At 45.3% G+C, this 15,959-nt stretch overlaps 1 protein-coding gene across 2 annotated transcripts in view; it reads right to left on the reverse strand.

Annotated features, from left to right (window-relative positions):
• LOC112233724 (plexin-A1-like) overlaps positions 1-15,959 on the reverse strand; it is a 327,164-nt gene that overhangs the window by 247,126 nt on the left and 64,079 nt on the right. For both annotated transcript variants that reach the window (XM_042300320.1, XM_042300324.1), the window contains exon 3: positions 8,286-8,468. In XM_042300320.1, the coding sequence (XP_042156254.1) occupies positions 8,286-8,468 (183 nt within the window). The remainder of the gene's footprint in view (positions 1-8,285; positions 8,469-15,959) is intronic.

Consider the following 15,959-nt stretch of genomic DNA (forward strand, 5'->3'; position numbering starts at 1 on the left):
TTTAGTCGACTGGTCATTTGTTTGGTCTTTAGGCTGTTGGTCGAGGGGGGAACAGGCTTGTTTATTCTGGATTGGCTATATTTATCTCTGGCTCCCTCTTTAATAATTTTGCGTCATCATTTTTAATATTAGTGCTTAAAGCATCAGACAGGCTCAGTAGCCTACATATAGTTGATTTTATTCAAACATACGGTGTGTGTGTGTGTTTATTCAAACATACGGTGTGTGTGTGTGTGTGTGTGTGTGTGTGTATATATATATATATATATATTGTTGTTGTCGGGGACAGCCCTAACGCATACTCATACATAATACAAATCATCTTAATAGCAATACAATAATATCAAATGTTTCATTATACTTCCCATGGTGGTTTGGCCAGTTAAATCAACGAGGATGTAGTTTGTGTGGTGATCATGTCTTCTCCATCTCATCATGCCCGTCCCGCTCTCTTTCTCTCCTCATGAACAGATGACCGAGGGACTGCATTCATCCCCACAACAGTACCCTCCGTGCTACTTCCCAGCTCTGACAACTTGTGCCTCTGCTAACACAATGTGAATGGGAGTACACAGAAAACATATACACGTGTACACGCACATAACAAATGCACACAGACATAGGACAGACAAACACACCTACCTACCTAGAGTGGAAAGGAGATAGAGGGAGAGCGGGAAGGAGAGAAAGTGAATCTCTCTCTCTCTCTGCCTCTCTACCTCTCTCTCTCTGCCTCTCTACCTCTCTACCTCTCTCTCTCTCTGCCTCTCTCTCTCTCTCTCTCTCTCTCTCTCTCTGCCTCTCTCTCTCTGCCTCTCTGCTCTCTCTCTCTCTGCCTCTCTCTCTCTCTCTCTCTGCCTCTCTCTCTCTCTCCTCTCTGCCTCTCTCTCTGCCTCTCTGCCTCTCTCTCTCTCTGCCTCTCTCTCTCTGCCTCCTCTCTGCTCTGCCTCTCTCTCTCTGCCTCTCTCTCTCTCTGCCTCTCTCTCTCTGCCTCTCTCTCTCTGCCTCTCCTCTCTCTCTGCCTCTCTCTCTCTCTGCCTCTCTCTCTCTGCCTCTCTCTCTCTGCCTCTCTCTCTCTCTCTGCCTCTCTCTGCCTCTCTCTCTCTCTGCCTCTCTCTCTCTCTGCCTCTCTCTCTCTCTGCCTCTCTCTCTCTCTGCCTCTCTGCCTCTCTCTGCCTCTCTCTGCCTCTCTCTGCCTCTCTCTGCCTCTCTCTGCCTCTCTCTGCCTCTCTCTGCCTCTCTCTGCCTCTCTCTGCCTCCTTCACCCAGGAGAGACAGACTATCACTATACTGTGGGTCTCACTCTGTCTGTCCGTCTCTTCCAATCACAACTTCGCTCTCATTACTCACCCCACAGATCTTTCTCTGTCTCTCCATCCCACTCTCCTTATCCTTCCCTCCCTCCCTCCCATCACTTAAGAATTTGTTCTTAACCGACTTGCTTAGGTTAAATAAAGGTGCTTTTTTTTTTTTTAAGTGAAAGGGGTCGGGGTCCCATCTGCAGCTTTCCATCGAGAGAGAGAGAGAGACTGAGAAAGAGACAGAGAAGAGAAAGAGAGAGACAGAGACAGAGAGAGAGAGAGACAGACAGAGAAAGAGAGAGAGACAGACAGAGACACAGACAGACACAGAGACAGAGACAGAGACACAGACAGAGACACAGACAGAGACACAGACAGAGAGACAGAGAGGTGAAGGAGTATGGGGGGGGGGTTAGTCACCAGGAGGGGTCTGTCCCATCATTACCATGCCTGTGGTGAGAGGGTGGGTTGCTGTCAGTCTGCCAAGTTTCTGTCTGACACACACACACACATCATTATGAGCCTGTAGAATAACAATGATCAGTCAATTAGCTTCTGACACACACAGATCACGGATACACCCGTCCCTCTGGAATAGCAACGGCCATGAACCGTGTCGCCACGACCAAGAAGCACACAGACGCACACACAGACGCACACACACAGACAGACGCACACACACAGACAGACGCACACACAGACAGACGCACACACAGACAGACGCACACACACAGACAGACGCACACAGACAGATGCACACAGACACACAGACGCACACACACACAGACGCACGCACAGACAGACACACACAGACAGACGCACAGACAGACGCACACACAGACAGACGCACACACAGACAGACGCACACACAGACAGACGCACACACAGACAGACGCACACACAGACAGACGCACACAGACAGGTCATATTTTAGAAGATTTAGAAGAACCAAGTAACCGCAGGGTAAGTGAATCTATTTCCTATCAAGACCATGCTGGTCATGTTCAACGGCTAACACAGACGGTTTAGATGTTGGAGTGTTCACTAATGATGCCTACATCAGACTACTATAAAACAGGACAGCAACATCATCCCCTCCACTTTTCACACTAATAAATCTTCTATGGCCTCTTTGTCAGAGTCCGAAGCCTCAGGGGTGAGGAATCCATTGAGTGGGCAGTGGGGCCTGTGGGAAGCTTCTCAGAAGAACTACCTATTTCTGGCATGGGCTCAAAATGGGCACAGTGGCTAGTGCAGCAGATGGGAGAGTCGTACCCCCTCCGGTGAAACAGCTGAAGAATGCTACGCTGGACACCAGGCTGGAGAGTGACACCTCGATGGGGAGGGAGGAAGAGAGAGAGGGTCTGGCTCCAGTGCTTTCACTAAAGAAGCAGGATCTCTCCCTCTCTAAAGACCCACTCATCCATCGAACAGCTTTTCTTTCTCTCTCTCTCTCTCACCATCTCTCCCAAACTCACAGGGGAGCATGATCTCTCAATACTCAGAGGCAGGACCATACAGCAGTATCACTCTTAGCTTGTAGTGCTTCACACACACTCACAGCTCCCTAATGTCTGTACAACACACATTGTGGAGGAAAAACACAAAAGCATGACACACTGAAAGCATGCAGACGAGAGAGAAAGAGAGAGAACGCGAGAGAGAGAACAAGAACGAGAGAGAAAGAGAGAAAGAGAGAGAAAGAGAGAGAGAGAGAGAGAGAGAGAAAGAGAGAAAGAGAGAGAAAGCCTGGGGACAAGCCAGAGTCTGTCCTCAATTTCCCATTTCAACAGATCCATCAAAAAGCTCCTGCTTCCATCACACGTTGCGAATCCGCCGTGCTTCTACACCTGCATTACTTGCTGTTTGGGGGTTTAGGCTGGGTTTCTGTACAGCACTTTGTGACATCAGCTGATGTAAGAAGGTATTTATAAATACATTTGATTGATTGATTTTCACCCTCTCCCCTCCTCCCTCGATCACTCACCCACTCCCTCTATCACTCTCTCCATCTACACATTCTTTCCAACAACAAGCTAGGCACATTTGATCAGTGAGTACACACAACCACACACAGGCGGCATATTGTGAACTAGTAGCTGAGATTAAAATCCTATTAATATTGGGTTTATTAACAGCAGAATAAAACATGTTTGTGTTTCTCTTTCTCACTGGGAGAGAAGGCAGACGACGGATTTGGTGACTTCTTGCACGCCGATTTCCTTTGTGTCTTGACGCAGACGTGTGAGCAAACAAACAAGTAACTGCCAAAATAAAGAAAACACTTGAGTAAATGAGGAATACAAAGTACATTGAAAGCAGGTGCCTGTGCACAGGTTAATTAAGCGATCAACAGTATATCAGTCTTAGGGTCACGTATAAAAAGCCAAGTTGTCCATTATTTTTGGCTGCCATGGCAGGAAAATACCTTTTATTAGGTATTTATTAGGTATTTATTAGGATACCCATTAGCCGCAGAAAAGGCATCAGCTACTCTTCCTGGGGTCCACATGAAACATGACATATTAGAGAACACTAGTCGTCATGGACTGAAATTCATACATCTAAAACTCCACTCATAGCCTACATACCAGCACATAGGTCTAATGCATAGTACAGTGCAAACTCCAATACAAGATATATAAAATGGCCGGTCCCCTTTCTGCAGTGAGGTGTTCTTTTACCTGTTTTTATGACTGGTTATGTTAATATCTTCAGTTACCTGGGGTGGCAGAGAGTTCCATGTAGTCATGGCTCTATGTGCGCTTCCCAGCCTCTGTTCTGGACCTGAGGACTGTGAAGGGACCCTCTGGTTGCATGTCGTCTTGTGTTTGTGCCGATGAGCGTCCGAACTGTGTGCCGACTGCTCTAACAGACAGTTCGGGTACCTTCAACACATCGATACCTCGCACAAAGACCAACCGTGACTCAGTCAATCTCTCCTCAACTTTGAGCCAGGAGAGACTGACGTGCATGTTACTGACACTTTCCCTCCGTGTACATTGAAGTGCGATATGCGCTGCTTTGTTTTGGACCAACTGCAATTGACCTATGTCCTTCTTTGCAGCACATGACCACACAGCTGGGCAGTAGTCCAGGTGCGACAAAACTAAGGCCTGTAGGACCTATCTGGTTGACTGAGATGTCAAGAAAGAGCAACGCCCTTATCATGGACAGACCTCTAACCATCTTAGCAACCATTGAGTCTATATGTTTTGACCATGACAGCTTGCTATCTAGCGTAACAACCAGCAGTTTAGTCTCCTCAAACTGCTCAATAGCCACATTTAATAACAGATCTAAGCGAGGTTTAGTGTTGAGCGGGGGATTTGTCCCACAAATTGTTTTTTTAGCATCAGCCTATTGCTAGTTCTAAAACTGACTGGAGCTCTATGTTAAGTGTCTCAGTTATTTTGTTTACTGTTGCAGCCGACAGGTATACTGTTGAGTCGTCAGCGCACATAGACACACAGGCTATATTCAAGATCAGTCGACACTCATTTGTAAAAAATAGAAAGCAATAATGGCCCTAGTGGGCTGCCCTGCAGAACACCACACTCAACTGAATTCGGCTTCCATTAACAAAAACCCTCTGTGTTCTATTAGATGGGTAACTTCCAAGCCATAAAAAGGCAGAGGATGCAAAATCCATGACACCTCTGTTTTTTTCAGCAATAGTTTATGATCGATGACATCATTCTTCACACTATCAGTTTATTTCAGCCAAATCAGTCATTTGTGTTAGTGCCGAGCACGTTGAGTGCCCTTCCCTATAAGCATGCTGAAAAGTCTGGTCATTTGTTTTCTGTAAAATAATTTTGGATTTGATCAAACAGTATTTTTACCAAACGTTTGCTAAGCACCTGTAACAGGCTGATTGGTCGGCTGTTAAAACCATTAAAAGGGTGCTCTGCTATTCTTGGGTAGCGGAATGACCTTTGCCTACCACACAGTCTTCTAGGCATACATTCAAGATGTGACAAAAGTGTCACAATTTACTCTGCTACCAATCTCAAACATTCACCATCCAGGTTGTCGGTACTTGGTGGTTTGTCCTTGTTTGTTTTCACCTCTTTCACACCCACTTTGAGGAACTCAAAACTACAGTGCTTGTCTTTCATTATTTGGTCCATTATGCATGAATATGAAGGCCCGGCATTTGTTGTTTGCATGTCATACCTAAGTTTTTACATTTTGTCAACAACAAAAAAGGTCCTCAAGTGGTCAGCAATATCAAAGGGGTTTGTTATGAACAAGCCATCTGCCTCAGTAAAGGAAGGCGCAGAACTTGCTTTATTTGCCTAGAATTTCATTTTAAGTACTCCAGAGTTTTTTTTTTACCATCATTCTTTACATAATGTACCTTTGTTCCATAGTACAGTTTCTTCTGGCAGTTCAGTCAGTTTCTTGATGGGCACATGCCTATCAGTAACTGGAAAGAAGCAGTTTCACAAATGCTTCCAGTGCAGAGTCCGGATGTTCCTCATTACATCAGCCCAACAAATATTTTTCACATCTTCACAAAGGAATCATTGTTAAAACCTCCCGTATGATCGTTTATACACCAGTTTAGGTCCAGTCTTCGGGACTTTGGTTTTTCTAGATAGCGCTATATTAGTAAAGATGTGATCAATATACATAGATGATTTAGTTCATGTTCTGTTTGTAAATACCCTTGAAGATTGGACTGATGACTTGAATCAGATAACAGGCACTGGTTACAGCTTGGAGCTTCTTTTTGAGTGGGCAGCTTGATATCACTTACATTATCCAACATTTCACACATATATAGTCCAAACACCGACTCTTAGCAGTTTTCAGATGTCAATAAGTGGTCAATTTCACAAACCTTCTTTCTCAGGCGACATGTGTTAATATGGGCTATTGTTAGTCCTTTTCTGTGTTGCTTGCTTGTTTTTAGTGCTATTCTGTGAGGCTGATCCAAGGAAGACGCATCCGTGACATTTACGTTTCGCCTCCTTCGCCTTGCCAGTGTCCAGTCTCCCACTGGCCGGGGAATTGAGCTTACCATCTGTCCAGTGGATTGGAGCAGGTCAGTACCGCCCGACTCATCGAGTCCTTAGCTGTAGGAGGCATTCAGAACTGAAACGCACATCTCGTTTTCCCCCGCAAATGAACTAGCAGCCGGAGAATCACTTCCCTAAGCTGCTTGATGATGATACATTCTTTGTCTGTTCCAAATGTATGCTCATTTTTCACTTCCACCTTATTTTCCTCCTCTTGCGTAGATGTCATCTCACACCTTGCGCATTTGAGCCCAGATGTAGACACAAATACCACTGGTGTTTCGAATCTAGCACTGCTAGCATTATCTTGCTCTGTTAGCACGATAACCGCTAACCTTTGTGTATTTTATTTCCAGGACTTTGAAAGAGGGGTCTCAAAATAGCATAGGGGGGTTTAAAGGGTGTGTGTGTGTGTGTGTGTGTGTGTGTGTGTGTGTGTGTGTCTCAGTCACCAGATCAACACAATTGAAAACTTATGGGAGATTCTGGAACGGCGCCTGAGACAGCGTTTTCCACCACCGTCAACAACACACAAAATGATGGAATTTCTCATGTTAGAATGGTGTCATGTCTGGAACTCTGTTGGAGGGACATTTATAGAACATCTGCCAAGGAGCATTGAAGCTGTTCTGGCGCACCGTGGTGGCCCAATGACCTATTAAGACACTTTATGTTGGTGTTTCCATTATTTTGGCAATTACCTCCATGTAACAACAACCTTGATCTCTCCTTCCACACACCAACACACAACAACAAAAATAACACCGTTCACAAAATAACTGAATGGGTCGGTGTCACTTTGACAAATGCACAGTGCTGAATCTAAGTCAACATTGCATTGTGCTGTCACACACACACACACACACACACACACACACAGTACACATTCAGACAAAGAAACCCACAGATTATAATGCATATTCATAACGGTGACTCAATGTCTTGAGCGGAACAGAAGGTAAACCAGGCGAAATACAATGAGCTCCTATCTACCTCGAGAGCCCTGTCTTCAACAGACTACATACACGCACGCACACACACACACACACACACACCCCACATGCAAATTAGTATGACAAGCCATAACGAACACTCACCAAACACACAATCAACATGCACACTGTGTACGTGCTAATAACTGAGATAGCATCAATAACAACACACAAATAAGAACACACAAAGTCAGACCAACAGCAGCAGCCCGTTTGGAATGTTCACCAGAGATTCTGGAGGCTAAGATCCATACAACATTCAGCTCTCATTCAAAGCCACTAACAGCTGACACACATATCTGCCTAATATCCCGTTTATGACCATCGCGGGAACCAAACCCCACGACTTTCAATAGACCACTCAATCCATTTCCATTTGACACCACAGGCTAGGCCTATATACTGCATCTACTAAAACTAGACGACCGCAGTCAATTTCCCCGCCTGTCGTCTGAGCGGCCATTTTAAAAAAAAAAACGGATGGAGATTTTGATCGACGGCCTGCAGGGTCTCCTGGATGTTAAAGACACGTCAGAGTCAAATGGATGTGACGCGTCGCAGTAAGGTTTTATGAACTAAACAAGCCCCGACGGCTAAATCAGATCCCCCGGCACCTATCTATGAGGGCGGACATGTCAACGCCACCTTGTCTCCTTTCCCACCTAGTGCACTGCTATTTGCCGGAGCCATATAGGAATCTATAGGGTCGCCATTCCTGACACAGCCTATGATATCCCCTTTAAAAAGTCATGAGGACCAATCAATGTCGACATGATTATACATGGAGCAACTTCCTGCTTACGGAAATAAAATAAAAAAACACCCAAATTCCAATCTGCCGTGACAAGACTGATCAACAAAGGCCGTGAATACAACGTAACAACGACGCCCCTCAAACACGGCGAAAAGTCAGACTCCGTCGCGACCCGAAAGAGTCGTTCTCCCTCCATCCTCTCGCTCCTTACCTTCTTTATCCTGCCGTTGCGCGTGCCGGCGAAGGCCACGGTGTTGCCGCGGTAATCGTAGGCGGCCACCGAGGTCAGGCCGTCATCCTTGTCGATGAAGAGCGGTATCCCTTCTATGGTGCTGGTCCCGCCCAGCGGCTGGTTAAAGTCCTGGCCGCAGAAGTTGTCGTCGATCTGAAGGGGCTGAACGAGAGAGGAGAGAGAGAGAGAGAGAGAGGGAGAAGTGTGAGGAGACAGGCAAAAACAGTGTGCCTGGCCTCGTAATAGCCTTGTTTAATACAGTGCGATATCAGAGCGCAGTTAATCTTACAGAAAGACAAAGGAAAGAGTCACATAAACACAACAGATACGCAGTTTGCTAACGTGAACTATCGTCTAGAGACGAGTGGTGTGTGCCTGTTTAAGTAGTGCGTGTGTGTCTCTCCCAAAGGATTCTCTTCAGCCGATTCAAATGATAATCCCCTCATTCAGAGCTCTAATTTCATTAAGGGGCACAATGGTTACCCCCTGACGAATTCCAACCTGCCACTTGGGTTGCTAAGGGAGATCGCCTGAATGCTTTGTGTCAGTGGTTCAGCCTAGAGGGCAGAGGTCACCAACCTTACTACGCAAGTCAAATCGGCCTGTCGTGAGAGGCGTGACACACCAACGTCGCTGTGTGTGCGCAACCCGCACCCTATGGAGGCCTAAGAGGTTGCTAGCAGAGGAAGGTTAGAATTGGAGTGGCGTCGCTGTGTGTTTAACACGGGCAACACGCGCATACACACACACACAGGCGAGTGTGTAAATGGTGGTGTAATCCAAAGACTGATCACGACATCATCTGATTGATCCACAGAAGAGAACAGTTAACTCTCCCTCACGTGTCTCACCATCTGCCTGAAATTGATTTCAACACGACTCTCGTCGATGTCCCTCTGGTCCTTCCTTTCCTGCTTTATTTCACTCTCGCTGCCTCGCTCTCCAACTCTCAAACCATCCCTTAGCCCGAGAACTACAGCGGACGAGTACCGCAACTCTACGCGTTACTATCCCCTTCTCTCTCTCTCTCTCTCTCCCTCCATTCCTCCCCCTCTTTCACTCTGCGTCTTCCTCTTAATCTATCGATCTCACAGCAGGAAGAAAGGCAGGAAGAGAAAGGAGGAGAGGAGAAAGAGGAAGGGACAGCCAGCTGGGTATCAATTTGGTTACAAAGTCCCGTAGTTCGCCCCGTGACCCGGTGGAGAGAGAGGGATTGCTGCTTTACGGGAACCTTCTGTGACTCACTAACAATGGGCATCTGCAGAAGGATCGGAGGATTGTAGAGGAGTGAAGTGTGTGTGTGTGCGTCCATGTCCACTGAGCCGTTACTTGAAACAACAGTCTTTTTATTCACTAATGGCCTTGGCCAGTCTCCCATCTGGACAAAACAGACACACTTCACTCAACGACAATCCTTCCTACACTTCTCCAGATGCCCACAGGGCCATATTCAACCCAATCATGAGAGAAGTGCAAGCTCGTCTCCATCAATCTGAATTTGAGTCGGGCACTTAGTCAGACACACGGTAGCCCCACCCCACCAGAGCCTGGAGGGAAGGACCTTGAAGGGTTAATCCATCATGGGGGGGAGGGTTAAGATACAGTACATTAGTACACAGAGACAGCAGTTGAGTCCCAAATGGCACCCTATTCCTTACATAACGCACTACTTTGACCAGAGCCCGTTGGTCCCTGGTCAACAGTAGTGCACTACTACATAGGGAATAGGGTGACATTTGGGATGCAGACCCAGAGTTCTACTGGGTAGTGAAGGGTAATGGTATTCTTCTGGGTTTGAAAGTTAACCTACAGTCCACAAGAAGACACTTACTGTGCTGGCTAACCTACACTGGACAATATATTGTCAATAATAAACTAGGTGGTTCGGGTCCTGAATGCTGATTGGCTGACAGCCGTGGTATATCAGACCATATACCACGAGTATGACAAATCATTCCTTTTTACGGCTCTAATTACGTTGGTGACCGGCAATAAGACACCTCGGGGGTTTGTGGTATACATTGACAAGAAAAAGTATAAGTCAACCTTCTGGTAATACCTGGATTTAATTAGACCGCGTTTGTCTGTTGTTGTGACCTAGATGAAGCTCAGATCAAATTTGATGACCAATTTATGCAGAAATCCAGGTAATTCCAAAGGGTTCACATACCACGACTCAGGGCTGTATCCAGGCACTCCACTGCGTTGTCAGCCAATCAGCATTCAGGGCTCGAACCACCCAGTTTATAAAGATTAATTATGCACACGTGCGCGCGCGCGCACACACACATAAACAAGTGTGTGCACACACACCAAGTCTATTATCGTAAACTAAAACTAATCATGAAAAAACTATTTTGGAAAATAAAATAATTAACAAACCTGTTTGAAAAACTAAAAATATACTGATACTATTATCTTGGACTCCAAAACTAACTAAAATAAAACCCAACATGAATTATGTCCAGAATTTGTTTTTTCCTCCTAAACTTTGGGCAAAAATCTAACGGGTTTTCAAGATTTCTCCTAATGGAGTTAAGTTTCTGAATCTGATTGGTAAATGCTGCTTGCCCGAAGGGCAAGCTAAACCAGAGATGGAAGAGGAAGCGAGACATCCCACTCCCTCATTTATTTCTGGTTCATATACAGTCAATGAACTAAGCAGACCAGACACAGCTGATAATACATTGGTGTCTATGGGAGAGCCACCCCGTTAAACAGACCTGAGAGGGATCAGTGACAGACTTAGCACTAGGCAGAAGAGGCTATTGCCTCAGGCCTCAAATCAAGGGGCCTTGTGAGCTGGGCATAAACATTAAAAAAATACTAGTAATATTTATTTTAAATACAATTTCTCCGCTTAAGCAATGAGGCGCTTTCAAAGCCGGGCAAAATGCAAATATAACAATTTTACAGAAAAATTACCAGAGTTAAACACATTTATTTAGTAAAAATACAGGTGCTGCTGATAATACTGCCATCGTCGTCAAGGCAGAAGACATGTAAGTGTAGCCTGATGCTGTCTGGCTACGTAACCTACTTTAAGAAGTGATTTGTTTGACAATCAGATGAAAACCACCAGTGGTCTGTGAAGGGAGTTTCCTTCCACCATATTTATTTCGCCAGTCTAGGCGCGAACCCTTCCAAACCCAAGTCACATGGAAATTGACTTTACAACGTAAACCTAACCTATGAACTGACCCATCACCTTACGCATTACACCCCCCCCCGTGGCAAGAAGTGACATCCCTATACAACACATCAATGTCTCCTACCCTCCCAGGCACCAGTTTTTTTTTCCCGAACACTAAATAATACAATACAAAACTAAATAGAATTGTTTTTGTAAAAACTACAACTACAGTTTCACTGAATAAAAACTAGCTAATCAGGTCTGGAAACTACTTGAATCTAAACGTAATTTCAAAAGAAAAATGTCTAGACGAATAGAAATAAAAATAGAAATATCTGCCCCTGCCCCACTTATTCATTAAATGTGCATTCATACATTTATACATGTATGGGTATGCATCATGCATGGATACACAACGGTCTGATTCTGTGAGTGGGCACGTCCACACACACATAGACAGAGGTCCCGCTCTATAAATAAAACACACACAGGGCGTAACTAAACACACGCTGCCACATTCCACACACAAGCCAAAACAGCCTGGCATATCACAGCACAAACTATTCACACATTCCACTGGGCTTCTCTCTGTGTGTGTGTGTGTGTGTGTGTGTGTGTGTGTGTGTGTGTGTGTGTGTGTGCTACCTGCCTGTATTGCCTGCCTCACTCACTCTCTCTCTCTCGCTCGCTCTCCCTCTCTCTCTCTGCCCCCCTCCCTCTCCATCTTTCGCTCTCATAAATTACCCAGAATCCCAGCTGAGCTTAAGGAGACATCGCTGGAGTCTCTTAAAGAGGAGTCTCCTCTCAAAGTAAATAAAACATGTTTTGTCTGTGTCTCGGTTTGTCTGTCTGTCCCTCCACATGTCTATTTGCCCAACTGCGTCTTTTAATTAATTTCATCTCATACAGCGCTTTTCCAAACACAAATTTAAAGCACTTTGGTGAGGCACCGCCACCGACATCCAAAGCTTAATGGAACAACATGTCCTACTCGTGAGCTGTACTTCCGATAACAAAAGTACAGGGTAGAGTGTGTGTCATGTGCTGAGTCATCGCCGGTGACAGACAGGCCCGGGGGAAATCCCACTGGGAACTCCTGACCTACAGCCCACAGTCAAACACTGTCACGTCACTGCTTAGGCATAGGGGGCACGAAACACACACACAGCGCACACAGAAACACACACACACACACACACGATGCAGGTGCACCTAGCCCCACACGCATGTGCACGTTTCACACACAAACACACAGTGCCTAGAACGACTAACACAAAAACACACACAGTTGTTTTAGAATTCCAAGCCAACTGTAGAATCTCTCGGAGGGTCAATCTCTCTCACGTCAGATAGGCCTAGAACGCTATGGCAACGGAGCAATGTGGAGATGGGAGTGTGTGATTGTTCCTACTTGTAACGAGTGGTCCTTGGACATGCCTTGAATTGTATTTAAAACACATAGCTGGGTATTGTGTGCGTGCGTTTGCGTCATGTAAAAAAGACTGTTTATTATTATTATTATTTTATGTTCCAGTGTGACGGCAGCAAGCAGTGGCACTACAGTCACTGGCAACATTTCAGCTATCAGCTTCCCAAAAGTGTCAAAAACACTTCCAACACGTGTCAGAGAAAGGCCCCCCAAAATTGCCCAAGACTCCAGTCACCCCAGCATTTGACTGTTCTCTGCTCCCATACGGCAGGCGGTCCTTTTCAATGGCTGTGCGAAGTTGCTGGATACTGGAGCACTCTGTCGTACACGTCGATCCAGAGCATCCCAAACATGCTCAATGGGTGACATGTCAGGCGAGTAAACAGACCATGGAAGAACTGGGCCATTTTTCAGCTTCCAGGAATGATGTACATTATCATGTTGAAACATGATGTGATGGCAGCGGATGAACAGCACGGCATGGGCATCAGGATCTCATCAATTGCCATCGATAAAATGCAATTGTGATCGTTGTCCGTAACGTATATCTGCCCATACCATAACCCCACCGCCACCACAGGCCACTCTGTTCACAACGTTGACATCAGTAAACCGTTCGCCCACACGATGCCATACAGCTGTCTGCTATTTGCCCGGTACAGTCAAAACCGGGATTCATCCATGGAGAGCACACTTCTCCAGCTAGTGGCCAATGGAAAATGAGCATTGTCCCACTGAAGTCTGTTACGACACCAAACTGCAGTCAGGTCAAGACCCTGGTGAGGACGACGAGCAGGCAGATGAGCTTCCCTGAGACGGTTTCTGACAGTGTGCAGAAATTCTTCAAATATTAAATTCTCTGGCATCAGCTCTGATGGACATTCCTGCAGTCAGCATGCCAATTGCACAATCCCTCAAAAGGTGAGGCATCTGTGGCATTGTGTTGTGTGCCAAAACTGCCAATTTGAGAGTGGCCTTTTATTGTCCCCAGCAACAAGATGCACCTGTGTAGTGATCATGCAGTTTATTCAGATTTTTGATATGCCAAACTTGACAGGTGGATCTTGGCAAAGGACAAATGCTCACTAACAGGGATGTCAACAAATTTGTGCAAAACATTTGAGAGAAATAAGCTTCTTTTGCATATGGAACATTTCTGGGATATTTTCTCTCAGTTCATGAAACATGGGACCAACACTTTACATGTTGCGTTTATATTTTTGCTGTTGATTATTATTATTACTATTAATATTTATCCTGCTACCAGTCACTTCTTACCCCTGTTTACATGTACATACCTACAATCAATCCAGCACCCCTGCACACTGTAATAATGGTACTGGCACTAACCTGTATATGATTCTTGTGTTCTGTTACCTCTCGTATTTCTTTTCTATATTATTACTTGTATTACTGCCTCATTGGGAAAGAGTTTTGCGCTGCGCACGTCACCACACTGTTTTACACTTGTTGTATCCTGTGTACGTGACAAGTACACTTTGAAAACACAAAAGACACAGACAGACATCAATAAATAATTACACGGGCAATTAGTATCATTAGCATGGGCGTGGGCGATTTGTGAGCATGGGGTGGGGACAGAGAGACAGAGCGAGAAAGAGATTTTGTATCATTGCCGCCACTCCAATAACTACGATTTTTGGCAAAACTTTGTGGCGAATCCCCTTGAAACTAACGCTAAAAACTGCACGCATTGACATAAAAATGGTATCCTTAATTGGCAAAATCTCGCACTATCCCGTTTAAGATCAGATTGCTTAAAAAGACCAGTTGTAAATTGTCAAACAGATTTAAGCAGTAGCCACGAGCACGCAGCCACAGCTTGCTCCTCATCTTCCCTACAGTGCAGTGGTTCCCATCAATTGTATTTCAGATGGGGTTAACATGATTTATATTCATGCATTTTTGGAGTAGAAAGGCATTTTTTATTTTTTGTCACCAGAAGTGAACTTCTCAGTCGTTCTTACAACAGCCCCCCCCCCCACACACACACACACATACATACATTCGCTGCTGAAAACAATCTTAAGGGAGACACTGATAAGCAAACACACACAGGTAGACACACGCACACACTGGATTGGTTGGTTTGTCCGTCAATCTAACCCAATACATAAGAATGTCTAATATTAGTACTTTAGTATGGTATATAATGACATAGGTTCAACCCAGTAATTCTCACCCCTCAGCACATTACGTCGCCCAATTAACTAAGAAACAACCATCCGGTGGTCGTCACCGCTGCCGTCCCAATTAGTCACGTTTAATGAGCTACGTGCGTTTACCGTCACATTCTGATTAAGGAAAAGGGGAATAGTCCTGTGTTTTACATTTATCGTAATTACCGCTCAGAATCGCAAAGGCGAATATATTTAACGAGGTTATTAGTTGGCCTTGCTTGAGTTGAAGATATCGTTTTGGAAGAACACAGCCCTCCAGACCTGGGATCAAATACTATTTTGAATAGTTCAGCATTCGCTTGAGCCTGCCTTGTGTTTCCAAAAATGTTTTGGGGGGAGGCATCTTTTGCGCGAGGCAAACTCAAATCAAGCACAGATTAAGTGTTGGAAATGTAGCATTTGAACACACCGTTGAATCTGAATCTGATAATCGCAGAATCGACTAAACTATATTGCATTTCCCCCTGTATGGAATAAACAAAGTTCTATGAAATGGAATAATGCTATTAGTGGATAGAGGCTAGCAGATAGCGGATAGAGGCTAGCAGATAGCGGATAGAGGCTAGCAGATAGCGGATAGAGGCTAGCAGATAGCGGATAGAGGCTAGCAGATAGCGGATAGAGGCTAGCAGATAGCGGATAGAGGCTAGCAGATAGCGGATAGAGGCTAGCAAATAACGGATAGAGGCTAGCAGATAGCGGATAGAGGCTAGCAGATAGCGGATAGAGGCTAGCAGATAGCGGATAGAGGCTAGCAGATAGAGGCTAGCAGATAGCAGATAGAGGCTAGCAGATAGCGGATAGAGGCTAGCAGATAGCGGATAGAGGCTAGCAGATAGCGGATAGAGGCTAGCAGATAGCGGATAGAGGCTAGGCCCAACAAAGCTTTC

Source organism: Oncorhynchus tshawytscha, linkage group LG02 (assembly GCF_018296145.1).
Source record: "Oncorhynchus tshawytscha isolate Ot180627B linkage group LG02, Otsh_v2.0, whole genome shotgun sequence".
In the NCBI taxonomy this organism is placed as follows: domain Eukaryota; kingdom Metazoa; phylum Chordata; class Actinopteri; order Salmoniformes; family Salmonidae; genus Oncorhynchus; species Oncorhynchus tshawytscha.